This window comes from Peromyscus maniculatus, chromosome 19, assembly GCF_049852395.1.
Source record: "Peromyscus maniculatus bairdii isolate BWxNUB_F1_BW_parent chromosome 19, HU_Pman_BW_mat_3.1, whole genome shotgun sequence".
Taxonomy (NCBI): Eukaryota; Metazoa; Chordata; class Mammalia; order Rodentia; family Cricetidae; genus Peromyscus; species Peromyscus maniculatus.
Window position 1 is genome coordinate 53,528,793 of NC_134870.1, and position 17,753 is coordinate 53,546,545.

The 17,753-nt window shown below is 40.3% G+C and overlaps 1 protein-coding gene across 2 annotated transcripts in view; it reads left to right on the forward strand.

Moving 5' to 3' along the window:
• Positions 1-17,753, forward strand: part of Htr4 (5-hydroxytryptamine receptor 4) — a 203,139-nt gene that overhangs the window by 128,838 nt on the left and 56,548 nt on the right. For both annotated transcript variants that reach the window (XM_042264017.2, XM_016003701.3), the window contains exon 6: positions 5,749-6,314. In XM_042264017.2, the coding sequence (XP_042119951.2) occupies positions 5,749-6,314 (566 nt within the window). The remainder of the gene's footprint in view (positions 1-5,748; positions 6,315-17,753) is intronic.

Sequence of the window (17,753 nt, forward strand, 5' to 3'; positions counted from 1 at the left end):
TTCAGGATTGACCTGTTGGCCAGTAGGTTTCCCGAAGATGCTCACAAAATAAAGGCTATTGGCAATCATCCTGTTACCCATCAGAACTTCATAGTAAGACCCTATTGCTGAAGACACCACATCCTTGAGTCATAAAACATGGAAAATCAAACCAATACTGACTTGGAAGCTTCATCCCTACTGGCTAGCTTTCACAGTACTGGCAGAGGTTATACATGCTACCAGAGGAGAAAAGTAATCATTAGTCATACCCAGCTGTGAATTCTGTAAACTATAATAATGACTGGCCTAGAAAGACATACTCACTGGTGCAATAGTGGCATGAATCTTGTAGGAATAACCAATCACTTTCTGATTGAATGTATGGTTACCTTCACAAGATGAAACCCATACCTTCCCTCATTATCAGGCAAAGAGCCTATGGATGGACAGGTCATAGACCCTGGAAAAGAACCTATTTGTGAAATTATTAAGGCCACTCCACATAGTTAAAATGGAGATTTATTTAGTGGCATAACTTACAAATGAAGGAATAGGTAGGCGTTATATATATAAAGGATGTTCCCTTTTTCTGATGATTTCCTGCAATTGTATGAATAATGAAGTTAATTCTGTATTATCAGGAATAAATTCAGCAGTTTCAATATGTAAAACAACTCTCTCTGCATATTGAGAGTCAGTGACTATACTGAGGGTTTCTGTGAAGTCCATCAGTACCATAAGAATGCCATACAGTTCTGCCTTTTGTACAGAGCTGTATGGACTTTGTACCACTTTACTTAAGTCTCCTGATTTATAGCATGTTATGATATTATTCCTAGAAACATGCATTGGTCTGTATTTTTTTCTGAGAGTGCAGGAATTTTAATCTGGGTATTCCACTGTTGTAACAGATCTCAGCCCCAAAGATTTACTGCTATATTTGTTACATATGGCTTCAACCTTCCTCTCTGTCCTTCTGGCCCTATGCATTCAACCCATCTCGAACTCTGTTTTATCTGAGATCAGGTGCCAATCCCTAAAAGTTGGACATCTACCTCTTGAAGAGGCCAATTCGGATGCCATGATTTGGGTGTAATTATAGTCACATCCGCACCTGTGTCTACCAGGCCCTCCAGAACCAGGCCATTAATTCAAATTCTAAGCTTTGGTCTTTGTTCATTTATGGAAGTCTGCCAAAATATTTGTTTTATAGTGTTCTTTGTAAACTGTGATCCATCTATCAAAGCTGTTTTATCATCCATTGCAGTATCGGTTTTTACATTAGGCATTGGTTTATTCAGTTGTCCTGAAGAGGAATTTTTTCCAAAGTGGCTGGGAATGTTCATACTACGTTTGATTTGGGGGCCTGCAAGAGGCCCCCTGAGGCATTTCCTGTCAGTAAAGGGTTGCCTTGTATATCTATTTTTGATCTGCACTCATTGGTCCAATGTTGGCCTTTGCCATACCTTCTAAATAATCTAGGAGGTGGTTGGGGGGTCTTCTGTTTAGTCTATTCCTAAAAGGAATATTACTTATAGGAGTACCCCATGTACAGTTTTTACTTATATGACCTGGTGTACCACATTTAAAACATTTGGTACCACGGGGCCTTCTTCCACCTCTGGGATTTGTCTTTCCTATCCAAGCCTCATTACTGTAGTTAAGAGACTCAACACCATTAGTATACTGAATCTATTCCTTCAAAGGAGCTGATTTGATCTTTAATGGTGTAAGTATTCTTCTGTATTCTGCATTAGCATTGTCGATTGCCAAGGACTCAGTTAATATTTTTTTAATACTTTATCTGACACAGCTTTTGTTGTAGCCGTGTTTAGTCTTTGTAAAAAATCAGTGAAGGGTTCATGTGGTCCCTGAAATATCTTTGTGTATAACTCAGTTGGTTTTCCAGGTTCTGGAATTTTTTTCCCAAGCATTTAGAGTTGCTGTACGGCATAGGGATATTGTATGCTCATAATAGGAAAATGTCATTCATCATACAGGCAAAAAGGTTTTTAAACTCTTGCGAGGTAATGTTATTGGCCATATTACAAGAATTACTCAAAATTTATTAGTCAGTTTTAAGGTATAAAATTATCAAGTGTGTTTACTTGAAATAAGACACCGCTTTGCCTATCTTACCTTTCCATAGTTCTGGGGGATGTTATAGCACTTTTCAGCCAGAAGAAGGCGTTGGTATAGCGCTAAAGCAGGTCCTGTTGAATGCCTTGGCTGGCAGCAGAGTGAGCACAGGCAGCAGGCAGTTTTTCCGGTGACCCCCTGGAGCTTCAGGGCGTGGAGACTTTCAGGCAGCTCTAAGCCTCTCTCTGCCTGTATAGACAATAGGTCTGCCAGCAGGCACAATGCCCTGTCTATTTTAACTAGGTAAAACTGTGGAAGCCTCAGGCTAGGACGGGGAGCGGCACTCAGGGAGGAGAGGGAATGCCCCACTCACAGCAATATCTCTGGTCTGGGAATAAACTTGCTGAGGAACTGAGACTGGATTAGCTCCTTTTCAGGAATGGAACTGTGTAGGTTTTTCCTGGTTTTACGGAACTCTGCAGGCAGTAACCTGCAGCTTCAAGCACCTGCCAGCTGGGGAGGAAGCTGAGGGCGGGAGCCACCCAGGCCTTTGGAATTTGCCCCACATGAGTGCCAGATATTGGTGAAATAATTAAGGCCACTCCACATAGTTAAAAGGGAAATTTATTTAGTGGCATAACTTACAAATGAAGGGATAGGTAGGTTGCAGGGTCTGGGAAAGACGTAGTGCATTCCGGCAGTGAACTCTGCTTGGACTACCTCCAGCGTCCAGGGTCAAGGAAACAAGAGAGGGTGGTGCATCTGGATCTCAGTTATTCAGGGCCCTCTCTTGGCCCCGCCTTGTAGGTGTAACAGTTACTGAAGCCTCAATGGGGTTGGAGCTTCCAGACCAAAGATGGAATGGCTACCCACTACAGAACCTATTACTATTATTCTGCTAAATGGATATAGCATTAAACTATCTCCTAATGACATTATACACATAGATTAAGGCATCTCTCAACCCTCATCAGAGAAGCTTCTATTTGCAGTAGACCCTGACCAACACAGATACCCATCCCTAATCAATGTTCAGAGAATAAGAGACTATAAAATGTTCAGTCCTAAAAAGAACACATGTACCACACTTCCCCCTCCAAAGACTCAAGGATAATTGCATAAAGAATATAAGAGTCAGATGTTTTGGATGTCTACAACAAAATAGTGTCTTCTGAATACACCACAGCAGCTGCACATATAAATTCACAGTCGTTATGATAGCATGCATAAGATCTATGCAAACTCAAGCTAGACCAAATCCCAGCACTGACTGGGGAGTTAGGCATGAAGTCTTGCCTTTGGCAGAGATGCTGTTGGCAGTTATTAGATGCTGGCAGAGGAAGGATCAATTTTCCCTAATAGTGTAGCCTTTGATAAGTCTACCAAGCTCCAAAGGAAGGCCACAATCCAAGTATATTTGGGAAACACAAACTGACCTTGACAGAAAATAAAAAGACACAAATGGGTGAAAAGGGAAGAGAGCTGATCTGGAAAGACTTGAGGGAAGAAGGGTGAATATTTTCAAAGCATGTTGTTTAAAATTTTCAAAGAACTAACAGAGAGAGAGAGAGAGACAGAGAGAGACAGAGACAGAGAGAGACAGAGAGAGACAGAGACAGAGAAAGGGAGAGAGGGGGAGAAGGAGAGTAAGAGAAACAGGGACAGACAGACAGAATGGAGAGAGACAGAGAGAGATAGAGGGGAGAGGGTAAGAAAGAGAGAGAAAGAAAGAAAGAAAGAGAGAGAGAGAGAGAGAGAGAGAGAGAGAGAGAGAGAGAGAGAGAAAGGAAGGAAGGAAGGAAGGAAGGAAGGAAGGAAGGAAGGAAGGAAGGAAGGAAGGAAGGAAGAGATAAAGGGAAGAAAATGGATAACACTTTTAATAAACATTAGACAAGCCCACAATTAGGTATAGCTATGTATAGACAATAACAAGTGCTGATTAGGATGTGGAATAACTGGAGTGCTCCTAGCCTAGTGGCAGAACCATTTATTGATACAGCCCATTGGGAACCATATGACTGTAACAACAAAATATATGGTTATGACTGAGAGGGTAATTTGTGAGGCATTAGAGATGCCACTAATATTCTATACTTTGATTTGTACATGTATGACTACATATGTACCTTTACTTTGTAAAATTAATTCACCATACACATTTAATATTTTGTATAAAGTCTTTTATTTCAATAAATATGGATCTGTAAGGAAGACTTTGAGGTTCAGATACATCAATACATTAAATAGCTGGTTTAAAATAAGAATTAGATTTGTGGAGGTCTTGACCAAGGCAGTTGGAATGGAATGACTGGAAATGAAACCTAAGTGGAATGAATTCAGTAAAAAATAGGAAGCAAGGATGAATATTCCTTTATCCACTAGGTAGTACATTCCAAACCCCCTGGAGATTCCTGAAACTACTACATATACTACTAGTACTACTACTAGTAGTAGTAGTACTACTACCACTACCACTACCACTACCACTACCACTACTGCTACTACACACACACATACAATATTTTCCCTATACACAAGTATGGTAAAGTTCAACTTATAAATTAGGCACTGAAAGAGATCAATAACAATAGTTACAATAAAGTAGAGCAATTACAACTACATGTTGCCATAAAATTGCACTAATCTTGTGCTTTGGGCCATTATTAAGTAAAATAAGGGCTACTTGAATACAAGTACCTCAATAGTCATCCTAATGACTGAGAAAGCTATTAAGTAGTTAATGATTGTGTGACATATATAATGTAGACATTGCTGGACAAAGGGATGACTCATTTCCTACCTGAGACAGAGGAGAATGGTATAGAATTTCATAATGCTACACAGAATGGCATACAATTTAAAAACTAGGGATTGTTTAGTTATCCAAAATTAGAACTTGTTGACCACAAGTAACAAAAACCTTGAAAAGTAAAACTATGCATAAAAATGTCAACTACTGTGTTATGTCTTCCACGGTTGTGAAATATCTACCTTTTCTTTCTCTCAAGCCCTATGTCTGTCTTGATCATTTCTCTATGTTGATTTGAGTACTATATTTCCTAAATGAGGAAATGTTCATCAGTGTATCCAGTAAGCAAAGAAACAGGAAAGATCCCAGCATCCCCCCAAAGATCTGGATTTCAAATGATGCAGGGGGAAGTTTTCAAACATTGACAAACTTATTATTTAAAAATGTGGCAGCCGAAATGAAGATATTGAGAAATTGATCTTTATGAGAGGTCAAATTCTGCACGTATCATAAACATACTTGATGGTAGTGAACTAAGACATACTATTAAGGGATATTCATATGTTATACACAGACAAGGAAGAAAGAATGGGTGGATGGAATTGAGAATGATTACTGATTATTCCTTCCTTCCTGCCCCCCACCCCGAGACCTCACACAGACAAGCTCATTGAACTCTGGGACCCGTTCTTTTTCTACCTTGAAAGTCCTATGTTCTATAGATTTGTAAGGAAAATAAAATTATTATGTTAAACCTTATTTTTTCTTTTCTCTTTCCCCTTCTCTCATTCTTGCATTGTTCCTTTATCTTCTTCTTCCTCTTGTCTTTTCCCATTATTTCTCTTCCCATGTTTATTTTTCACTTTCTCCATGTTCTTCACTGTTTTCTCCTCATTCACCTTCCTACCCTCATTTTTTTCTCTCCCTCCCACTCTCAGATAAAGAAAAGGGAACTCAACCACAACTCTAACGATACATGTGTCTTCATGGTCAACAAGCCCTATGCCATCACCTGCTCCGTGGTGGCCTTCTACATCCCGTTTCTCCTCATGGTGCTGGCCTATTACCGCATCTATGTCACTGCTAAGGAGCATGCCCAGCAGATCCAGATGTTACAACGAGCAGGAACCACCCCTGAAAGCAGACCCCAGCCAGCTGACCAGCACAGCACACATCGCATGCGGACAGAGACCAAGGCAGCCAAGACTTTATGCATCATCATGGGCTGCTTCTGTTTCTGCTGGGCTCCCTTCTTTGTCACCAATGTTGTGGACCCTTTCATAGACTACACTGTCCCTGAGCAGGTGTGGACTGCTTTCCTCTGGCTTGGCTATATCAATTCAGGGTTGAACCCTTTTCTCTATGCCTTCCTGAATAAGTCTTTTAGACGTGCCTTCCTCGTCATCCTCTGCTGTGATGATGAACGCTACAGGAGACCCTCCATTCTGGGCCAGACTGTCCCATGTTCAACCACAACCATTAATGGATCCACACATGTGCTAAGGTGAGTGCTGGTGAAGGGGATCAGTTTGGTTGGTTTGCATTGCTCAGAAGAGGTTGTGATTTAGTTTTCTTCTAGGGAGTTATTCTTAAAAATGTATATAGTGTTTTCAAAGATTCAGGTCCACTCTGCCATCTAGCCAGGGAATCAACGAGTGGGTTAGGACTCAGGCTTTGCAGGGAGATTCACTTGCATTCATATCCACAGTCCTTTGACCTTGGGGAGATCGCTAACAGTTCTAAGACTTAATTGCACTTTTAAAAAATTGGTATTATAACCACTATACGTAGGTCCCAGTTTGGGGGGGTGAGCATCAAATGAGCTTAGTGTGTGTGGCACTCATAGCACAGAGCTTGAGTTCAGCAAGCACTTAGAGAGAGAGAGCTGTCCACTACTATTCACGGGCAATATTTTAGGGTAGCAGCTAAAAGCATGGTCCTTAAAGTAGAAAGGACTTGATTTTAACTCCCCCAGTTAACCCGTATTTGTTATCTTTCTTGCATTTACTTTCGTCAACCATAAAAATGTCAGTAACACTACTAATATTCTAATAAGGTTTTGTAACAATAAGAGATAGTGTATTTATAGAGCTTTACACATAGTATGCTCATAGTATTAATATTAATTAAACTAGTAGCAATCATGTGTTGCCTGACAACCTAAATGAGACGATAAAGCTAAAATAAATTGAATAATAAGTGTGCAATAGTGATACTATGTAACAGATTATATAGTAGTGTATGGGGATCTCCATTAGTGATGTGAGTAGAAAGGACACTGATTTGGAACTCAGGGAAGACGTCACAGAACAGCAATTTATAAGAAGTCGAGATAAGGAAGAAAGACCAGTGAAGCCATTCCAGGCAGATAGAGCATAGGAAAGAAAGTAGGAAATAGGGACCTAGGTCACACAAGCTTGTGGAGGTGGGGGTGACATTGGATTTTAGTGCCATGATGCATTGTTCCACACAGAGAGAGCCTTTAGGTGTGAGCTTGAATTCTTCTCAACTGTGAGAAGTTACAGGTGGAGAACCATCACCCTGTGGCAAAGATCATCAATAATGTATTGTTCTTTGCTCTGAGATACATCAGGATTTTTGAAGACTACTTCCTTCTTTGAGTCAGGCATTTGTATTTCCTCATGATGACAGTTTGAAGTTGTTCTAGCAGCTGAGCCTTGAGAGGTTTCCATTTGTAGGCTTGAGAGACTAGGACTGGACTTTAACTGCTATGAATATAAACAATGGTTCTCAGAGGCTGCCCAGAAGTGTGAATTCAGTCTACAACCGCCAGTGTGGGCAGTCTTGCTGTGGAAGCCCCAACACAGTGTTGGAGTTGCAGCTGGTGGAAGAACCTCAAAGGACATTCTAACAGCCTGGCGTTCTCTTCGTTATTATAGAGGGAGTGCCACTGGAAAAATTCCAACTACAGATCATGCACAGAACTTGTATCGGGGGCTTATGAGCTTCAGTTATTTAAGCTGACTGTTGTCTAAGCATAGGCTGTCGGCAACTTTGAACAGCATATGCTTTAAGCAACACATTTGCTAAGTCGGTCATTTCTGAAGTTGGTGGCTTTCTACCTTAGGTACTGTCATAGAAAAGATTTAGACACTTCTGGGACAGCTGGAGAAGGTCTGTTTTGCTGATATTGTACTGTCTGTCCCCGATCCTTTGGTCACCTGTGTATGGTTGTGAAGCAAAGAGACTGGTGTAGAGGGCTATGCATGTACCCTCTGTACAGTCCTTCCTACACTTCTTCATGGAGTCAGGAAGAGCAGAGTTGTGGGGAAGAGAACAGTATAAAAGGCAGAGTGGGCCAAGTGGTGGTGGCGCCCACCTTTAATCCCAGCACTTGTGAGGCAGAGGCAGAGGCAGGCAGATCTCTATGGGTTTGAGGTCAGTCTGGTCTACAGAGCAAGTTCCAGGATGGTCAAAGCTACGCAGCAAAACCCTGTCTTGAAAACCCTCCCCCCAAAAAAAGAAAGAAGAGAGAGGGGGGAGGGAGGGAGGGAAAAGGAAGGAAGGAAGGAAGGAAGGAAGGAAGGAAGGAAGGAAGGAAGGAAGGAAGGAAGGAAGGAAGGAAGAAGGAAAAGAAAGAAAGTCAGAGTGGTCTACAAAGAGAAAACACATTTATTTCTAAACTGCATCTGCTGTAGGGAAAGTCTAGCAGGTGCAAGAATCTACCTGTTTGGTTCACTGCTTTATACCAAAGACCCAATGTCTAAGGCACATAGGAATTTAAGCTGTTTATGACTGCATAAATAAAATCAGTTCTTCAGATCAAGTGTTTTAACTTAAATGTAATGTTCAAAAATCAGCATTGCCTTGAGGATCTCACACATAGAATGTCAGTGAATGGAGACAAATTCAACAAATATGAAACAAAAATCACAAAAAAGAAGTCAGCTTTTATTGGCCACCCCATCTTCAACTAACTTTCTTCCATTATCTTTACACACGTTCTTAAAAAACTATATAAAGTCATAACTTTCCCCGCATCATTTTATATAAATGTCAGTATTATATAAGCACTTTTCTGTTTTCTGTATCTTATGTTTTATTCCTTATCAATAATGTATTTGAACATAATTCCACTGGAGAACATGTGTACTCATTCATTTTTTTGGTAATTATCATTTATTTTCTACTCCTAGACCTGTAGGTGCTTCTAGGATTTCACTACACTATTTTAGTGTCCCTGAACATATTTCTTTACATATATACTAGAATTTCAGAAAGCTGAAATGTTTTAGTAGCATGTTTGCCATAAAATGGATTTCCTACAACACTGTATTATAATTATCATTCTTTTCAATGGATATGAAAAGAGTATCTCACTCACCAACACCAAATATTATCATTTGGTTAATTAAAATCACCTGTTTAACTTACATTTCCCAGATGAATTATTATGTTGAACCTTTTTTTAAACTAGTACTTTTTAAAAATGTACTACTCATTTTAAAATATAATTAAGCTCCCTTTTAAGTAGGCACAGAGACACATAGAAATACCACTGGACACCACACAGACAGCATTGTTTTAGTAATGACAAAGTCTAAATTTTAGTCTTGATTTTGCCTCTTAGGAACTATATAGATAACTTTCCTGAGTCTCTCCTTACTCATGCTAAACAGGAGGAATAAAGGAAGTTCTCATTGAGTGGCATGGTATCCATTAGCTGCATATGATTACGGGAGTAAAACTTCAAATCAAATGTATTTTAATATACAAAAGGATGCTATGTAGTATTCTTACTAATTCTTTAATCATCTCACATATGCATTTTGTCTTGTTCACCCCCAATTCTTCTTGCACCGACCGCCTTCAAGAACCCTCTGCTAGACCTCATATCCTTCCAATTTTGTGTCCTCTTTTTTTTCTTAACAATTTACTGATACAGTTTGCTGTTCATATACTCATGCGTGCAGGGCCATCTACTGGAGTGCCTTTCACCTGCCAGGGACCACACCCTTAAGGAAAACTGACATTCCTTCCCCCTTAGAATCCATCAACTGTTGATGGCTCCTCAGCAAACGGTGGGCACTAGTGAATCCTTCCCACCTGGAAGCTGGACACTACTACTGATCTTGTGTAAGCAACCACAACCATGTGAGTTCCTGAGAGCAGCAGTCTGATTGTGTCCAGAGGAAGCTGTTACACTCTGATCCTCTGGTTTGTACAACCTTTCTGTCCCCTCTTCACAATGCATCCTGAAGCACTGGGAAGGAGGTATGATACAGATGTCCTATTTGCAGCTTAGCATGGAGTAAACACTCTTAAGGAGTATCCTAACCCAGATATTAAAGGTTAACTAGTGTTATCAGGAAACAGCCATAGTCTATCTCTTGAAGCACTCAGAAGGGCTTGGATTCTCTTGACGGATCATCACATCACATAGCTATTGTTTGAAATAATCTAATCATGTATTTGTTAATAAAAGAGATATTGAACTTCTGATGTCCACAAATAGTAACCATGTTAAACAGAATGTATTTGAATGTAGGGATAGCCAGGTCATCCTCATCCAGGAAAAACTGTGGCTATGATCTGACCAAGTTTGCCTAATGATGTGTTTCTAGGGAAGCATTTCAGAGGAGAGCCACAGTCCAATTGACACTATGAGAAAGCTGCTGTTTGTTAAACTAAATGCTGCCTTTAGAGCTGGTTCTCCTGTGATAACTCCACTTAACACACTTACGCCACTTATTTCCCTTTGGTAAAACTGAAAATAGATTGTTTTTTAAACAATGTAATCTATGATTTCCCTTCCCTCAACTCCTCCCAGATCATCCCCTACTCCCACCCAAATTATATCTCCTCTCTCTCTCTCTCTCTCTCTCTCTCTCTCTCTCTCTCTCTCTCTGTCTCTCTCTCTCTCTCTCTCTCTCTCTCTCCCTTCTCTCTCTCATATACAACCAGACATCTTAAAAATAATAAATAAGATATAATAAAAACAAACAAACTGAAATAGGATGAAGCAAACATCTGTGAGGAAAAGATTCAAAGAAAAAGCACAAGGAACACATATAGACACAGACACACATTCCTATACACAGCAATCCCTTGGGAAACTAATTTGTCATTTATGAGGAGTTATCAACTGGAGATGGCTTCTAGGTTAGGGATGGGGTCTTGTGTCCACTTCCCCTCTCAGCACTGAGACCCCATCTGACTTAGACACAGGTAGGCCCTGTGCATGCTGCCACAGTCTCTGTGAGTTCACATGTATGTTAGTCCTGTTGTGTCTGGAAGACTTTGTTTCCTTGGTATCGTCTATCCCCACTGGCTCTTACGGTCTTTCCACCTCCTCTTCCACAGGGTTCCCTGAGCTCTGAGGAGAGGGATTTGATGGAGATATCCCATTTAGGAATGAGCATTCCAAGGTCTCTTACTCTCTGCACTTTGTTCCATTGTGGGTCTGCTTTTGTTCCCATCTACTACAGGAAGGAGCTTCTCTGATGATGGCTGAGCAAGACCCTGACCTATGAGTAGAGCAGAATGGTTTTTTTTTGTTGTTGTTGTTGTTGTTGTTGTTTGAGACATGGTTTGTCTGTGTAGTTTTGGTGCCTGTCCTGGATCTTACTCTGTAGACCAGGCTGGCCCAGAATTCACAGAGATCCGCCTGACTGCCTCCTGAGTGCTGGGATTAAAGGCATGCGCCACCGCCGCCCAGCACTAAGAGTTATGTTACTGCTATGTTCTCTCAGCTGAACAGTAGTATTTGGTTTTCTCCCAGGTCCCTGGCCTATCTGGTTTCAGGTTCTTGGCCATCTGAGCAGTGTCAGGTATGATTTCCACCTCAAGGGGTGGGCCTTAAATCCAATCAGATATTGCTTGGTTAGTCCCACAAGATTGTGCCAGTATCACACCAGCATATCTTGCAGGCAAGTCATCTTTGTAGATGGAAAGGTTTATAGCTGAGTTCTTTACCTTTCTCACCTGGTAATGTGCAAAGTACCTTCTGGTACCGTGAACACTATACAGTAGGGTGAAGGCTCTAGGTACGCACCAGCTCAATTTCTCCATGCTCAATGAGTTATATAGGTGTTGTCTTCAGGAATAGGGCCTTGCCCTCAGTTTGTAGAAAGCAAACAATAGCCTTGGCAATAGCCTCGGTTTTGTGGGGTGTTGATGGGGCCCTCTTGGTCAACAATTCAATAAGATGTAATCCATTCCCAGAATTGGAGGTTTTGGTAATGAGAGATGTCTAGTCAGGGTTCTGTTATTTGGTGATTCCATTTATATCTCTTTCTTATATGTATATATATATATATATATATATATATATATATATATATATACATATATTTGAGAAGCTTCTACTGAATTGTGTTTCCATATGACCCCTTAAGTGACCCTTAATTTTTATCTGTCCCTCCTTTATCCCCTCTTCTCCTCCTCCTCATTTGATCCTTCTTTCTCTCCCCTCCTCATCCATTCATTGTGATCTATTCTATTTCCTCTTCCTTGTGAAACCCATCCCTCCCTACCTAGCCTTGACTCTATACCTAACCTCTGTGGCTATATGGATTCTAACCTGTTTATCAAAGACTTAACAGCTAACACCCACATATGAGAGAATATCTACCAACCATATTTTTCTTCCTGGGTCTAGGTTATCTCACTCAGGTTGATTTATTTTCTATCTGCATCCTTTACCTATGAAATGCATGGTTTCATTTTTAACAGCTGAGTAATATTTCACTGTGTGAATGTATTACATTTTCTTTATCCATTTTTTCCATTGATGAACATCTAGACTGTTTTCAATTTCTGGCTATTATGAATAAATAGAGCAGCATTATGAACATGGTTGAGCAAGTATCTCTGTTGTACGATATAGAGTTCTTTAATTCCTAATTATTTGTATTTATATTTATATCAACCATATATAATGAAGCATACATCACTCTAAGTTTGGTTTTTTTGGTGACAAGTTCTACGTAATTTTCTTTTTTATAACATTTTTATTTAATCTTTGAAAATTTTATAAATGTATACCATGTCTTAGTCAGTGTTCTATTAAGAGACACCATGGCCATGGCAACTCTTATAAAAAGAAAGCGTTTAATTGGGGCTCACTTACAATTTCAGAAGTTTAGTCCATTATCAGCATATCAGGAAAGTATGGCGGCATGCAGGCAGACATGGTGCTGGGGAAGCTGCTGAAAGTTCTACATCCGGAAGAGAGTGAGCCACTGGGCCTGGCACAGGCTCCTGAAACTCCAAAGCCCACCCCCAGTGACATACTTCCTCCAACAAAGCCACACCCACTCCAACAAAGTCACACCTCCTAGTCAAGTAGCACCTTTCCCTAATGACTAAGCATTCAAATACATGAACCTATGAGGGTCATTCCTGTTCAATCCACCTCACACCCCCTGGCCCATATAGGCTTATAGCCACATCATAATACAAGAATACATTCAGTCTAACTCCAAAAGTTCCCACAGTCTATCATAGTCTCAACACTGTATAAAAGTCCAAAGTTCAAAGTCTCTTCTGAGACTCATGTCAATGCCTTAACTGTAATACCCTGTAAAATCAAAATAAAAAAGCAGATCATATACTTCCAACATATAATAGCACAGGATACACATTACCATACAAAAGGGAGGAAAAGGGAACACAGTTGGGAAATACTGGACCAAAGCAAGACAGAAAACCAGCAGGGCAAACTCCAAATTCTACAGATCCATGCCTGATGTCAAAAGTGCTCTTCAGATCTCCAGCTCCTTTCAGCTTTGTTGACTGCAACATGTATCTTGATCAAATCCAACCTTCACACCTGCATGTAACTCCCCACACACATCCCTCTCCCAACATCATGTCCTCCATTTTAAACATTTTGATTTTATTTATTTATTTTTGACCCAGTGAGATCATTTTGTTCTGCCTATGCGCTCATAGGTGTGGGGCCACCCACGGGAGCATGGGAAACCTGTGAGTGCCTAAATCCCCAAGGAAAAGTAACTCTCCTTTCCCTAGCAGCCATCTGCCCATAGCAGATCCAATAAAGCCTCCACTCCTCAGCTAGGGAGAGTTACTTTCATTGAGAGAGGATTACAGCACTTTCCCCCTCCCTTTCCTTCCTCTAGCCCCTCCCCCAAATTCTTCTCATCTTCCCATGTCAAGCCTCTTTTTCATTGATTATTATTGTTACATATGTGTATATGTGTGTGTGTGTGTGTGTGTGTGTGTGTGTGTGTGTGTGTGTGTATCCTGCTGAGTCCATTTTTGTTGGTGGTGTATATATTGTTTCAATGTTGAGCACTCTGCATTGAACAACCAATAAGGAGGCTCATCTCTGGGAGAGGCTCAGTCTCCTTTTCCCATAAGTCATTAGTTGCCTGTAGTTCTCTGTCTAAGGGTGAGATCCCACGAATTCTTCCTCATCCACATTATCATGTCCATTAATGTTGCTACTGTTCTGGTTTTGTTCATGCAGCCACATCTAGGAGAGACTGTTTCACAATTAACTTCTGGTTCTTACAGTCTTTCCACCCAACAACATTAATGATGTTCCCTGAGACATAGATATGAGAGCTGTGATGTGCATGTATCTGTTGGGGATGGGCTCCCCACAATCTGTCCTCCACACAATGACCCTTTCATTGTGTCCAGTTGTGGTTTTCTGTGATGGTTCCCATTCACTGTAAAGAGATGCTTCTTTGATGAGAGATGATAGCGACACTTATCTGTGAGTATAAGGATAACATTTAGAATGTGTTAGGGAACCATGCTGGTTTAGTAAGTCACGGCAGTAGATTCTTTTCTAAGGTCTGTGACCTCATTAGCTTGGAGAAGCTGACTAGGTTTCCAGTGTCAAACATGATTGCTCTCCCGTTGAGTGGGCCTGAAGTCCAATTAGACAGCTGTTGGTTGTCATCCACACACGAGTGCCACTTATTGAACCTTGTGCATATCCTTCCATGCTGGTAATTGCCATGGTTCATAGGTGTCGCAGCTGGTAGATCTGTTTGATTGCTTCTCTCCCTTGGCAGATTCCATAGTATTTTGTGGAATCATGAAAGCTAGACCGCAGGAAAGAAACTTTCAGGTCAGGTCAGATCCAGCTCCAATCAGCTGAGTCCTGTGTCCTAAGTGTATGGTGTCTTTAGCAACTGGGACTCACCCTCAACTCCTGAGAGGCAACCAGGAGCTGCATTGACCATCTATACTGTTGTGGGAGTCACTTGGACCACCCAGGCCAACCATTTCTGGTACTTATTCCTGTGGCAACCATTCAAAGGGAGGGTTCTTTTTCCTGGTACTGGGTTCTTTTAGTCTATAGTTCTCATGGGGAGCATTGTCAGTAGCTTAACTTTCTCTCTCTCTCTCTCTCTCTCTCTCTCTCTCTCTCTCTCTCTCTCTATCACTATATATATATATATATATATATATATATATATATATTATAAATTTAGGTAAATATGAAATAATAGGATTCCTTGAAGCTTTATCAAACAAACTTAGTTTTACCTGTGCCTTGTCCCTCCTTTTCCTTCTACTTTAGCCTCCTGGCTTGATCTTGTGTAGGTCTTATGCAGGCAAGCATACTGCAGTGACGTCATGAGTGCAATGGCCACATCATATCCTATGCAGAAGACAGCATTTCTCCACCATCTCCCAACCCTTGCATTCTTCCTGCCTCTTCTGCCATGATATACCCTGAACTTTAGAACAGGAGAGTTGATAACAATGTCCCATCTAGAGCTAGCACTCCTAGTAGCTTATTCTCAGCATTTTGGGTAGTTCTGAGTCTGCATTAACCACGACCCACCAAAATAAAAAATTTCTTTTGCTAATATTGAGAGCATCACAGATCTATGGATATAAGCATAACTATTAGAAGACAGTTTGACAATGTGGCCATTTAGGAAACAAAAAAAAAATAAACAAAAATAGTATGTTAACCCTTGGGGCTTACAGATCCCTATCCATGTTTTGTTTTGTTTTGTTTGGGTTTTTTTGTTTGTTTTTTTACTATATTTATAGTGCCAGGAATATATTCTCTCCTGTAGAGCTGGCCTCAAATACAATCAGGAATCAGTTGGTTACCCCGTAAATGGTTTTGCCACTATTATACCAGAGGGCACATCTTACCTGGCAGGTCAGTATTTCAGCATGCAGAGACCAATGCTGAATTAAACCATTTATGTCTTTTCTCCCCTGGCAACCTTCTCAGTACCTTCTGGCACCATTAAAGCTAGTCAGTAGGGAGTGTATCCTAGTCAGTTTGAGACTGATGTTTCTATGTCCTGCCATTAAAGTACGTGTGATTTTCTCATTGATTCCTGGACATTAGTCATGTTTTGGATACTAACCATTATATAATTTTCAAATGCAGCTTCTCATCTTTGGCTTGGTTTTTGACCTTAGTTAACAAAATAATAGAAGTCTCAAGTTTTGAAAACAACATTGCTTGACCTCTCATAATCATTTCAGCTTCTTTCTTCAAATACTTCCCACATTTATTATTTTTAAACATTATAATTTCCTGATTTACTTCCCAATTCCTACCGCACCGTTAATTTCCCCACATCCCCATCCCTTTCTCTTTGGCTTCAGTCGTTCTCAGGAAGTTATTCTTAATACTAGTGGGGTTGCCCCTTCCACAAATTTCATCACCATCTTCATACCACCTACTTTATCTTTACCACCTTTATCTTTAGCCATAGCTTCCTCTGAGCTCTAGACTGGAAGACAAAATTTGCTTGCCGGATAACCCCATATAGACAGCCTTTGAAACCTTAAGTCTAAGAGAACAAAATAGAATTCTCAGTTCTATGTTTTTCTGCTTCCAGCCACATTCCTAGGTTCTGCCCTAGCTCCATGATGGACTCAGCTTCCTGTTACTAAATTCAGATGCTTTATGTGACTCAGGGAGAACTGCTGTATTGGAGGTCAGACTTACATATTTTTAAAAGAAGAACCAATATGATCATCAGTTTACTTGTATTAGAATCATCCAACGGCTTAGTAAAACAGATTCCTGGGCCATACTCAGAAAATCAGGGTCAGACCAACAAAATGATGTTTCTACCAAGACAAATTTTCTGCATTATAAACTGTAAGATCCATGAGCTTATAATTAATTTGCATTGATGGGGATCCCCAATGCTTGATAGCATTGCTTGTAATTCAGGGCTTCTGGTTATGACACGTATTTCAGTTCTTAGGTTCTGATAAAGTCTCTATAAGGGTAAATATTAATTTTACTTTAACTAACAAAATGTATTAGAAAACTGTTTTTGAAAATTTGCCTTGGTATAGTCATGCTTCAGGCCAGACATCTCTGTATTTGAGAGACATGATATGATCACATACCTTTGCCTTGTGAGTACAATAACTAGGTAACAGATGGTAGAGACAAATCACATTGATTTGATCTGAGGTTCCTTGGCAATTATATTCTGTTAATATAATGCATGTCTACATGGGATATATAGCTCTAAGAGCAGACAGAGTTAGGCAACACAAACAGAACTGTCTACAGTTTAGATTTAGAGATGAGACGCCTGTCCCATCAAGCTTAGATATCTTTCTTGGATTCCCAGCTTCAGGTACTCAAACCTAGCATACTAACTCGGTTCTCAGTTCCTAGAAAGGTGAAGAAACTTTTCCAAAGAACTGCTAACTAGCTTGGTTCTTCACTCTTATCCTCCATAATCTAGCCTCAATACTCCTGATAGACAGGTTTCCATTGTCTATCTACCTTTACAAATATATTGTACAATGGTGTAAATATGTGCCACGTGTGACTATTAGCATTTGAATATACATAAAATGAAAGAAAACAACAATTTATTTTGCTGGTGGCAGTGGCCCCAGTTTAGCCACATGCATGGTTTCTGCATTGAACAACGCAATGGTAGATTATTTCTAAGAGTAGAATAGCTCTATTAGATAACACAATTTTAGAGACAGACAAGTG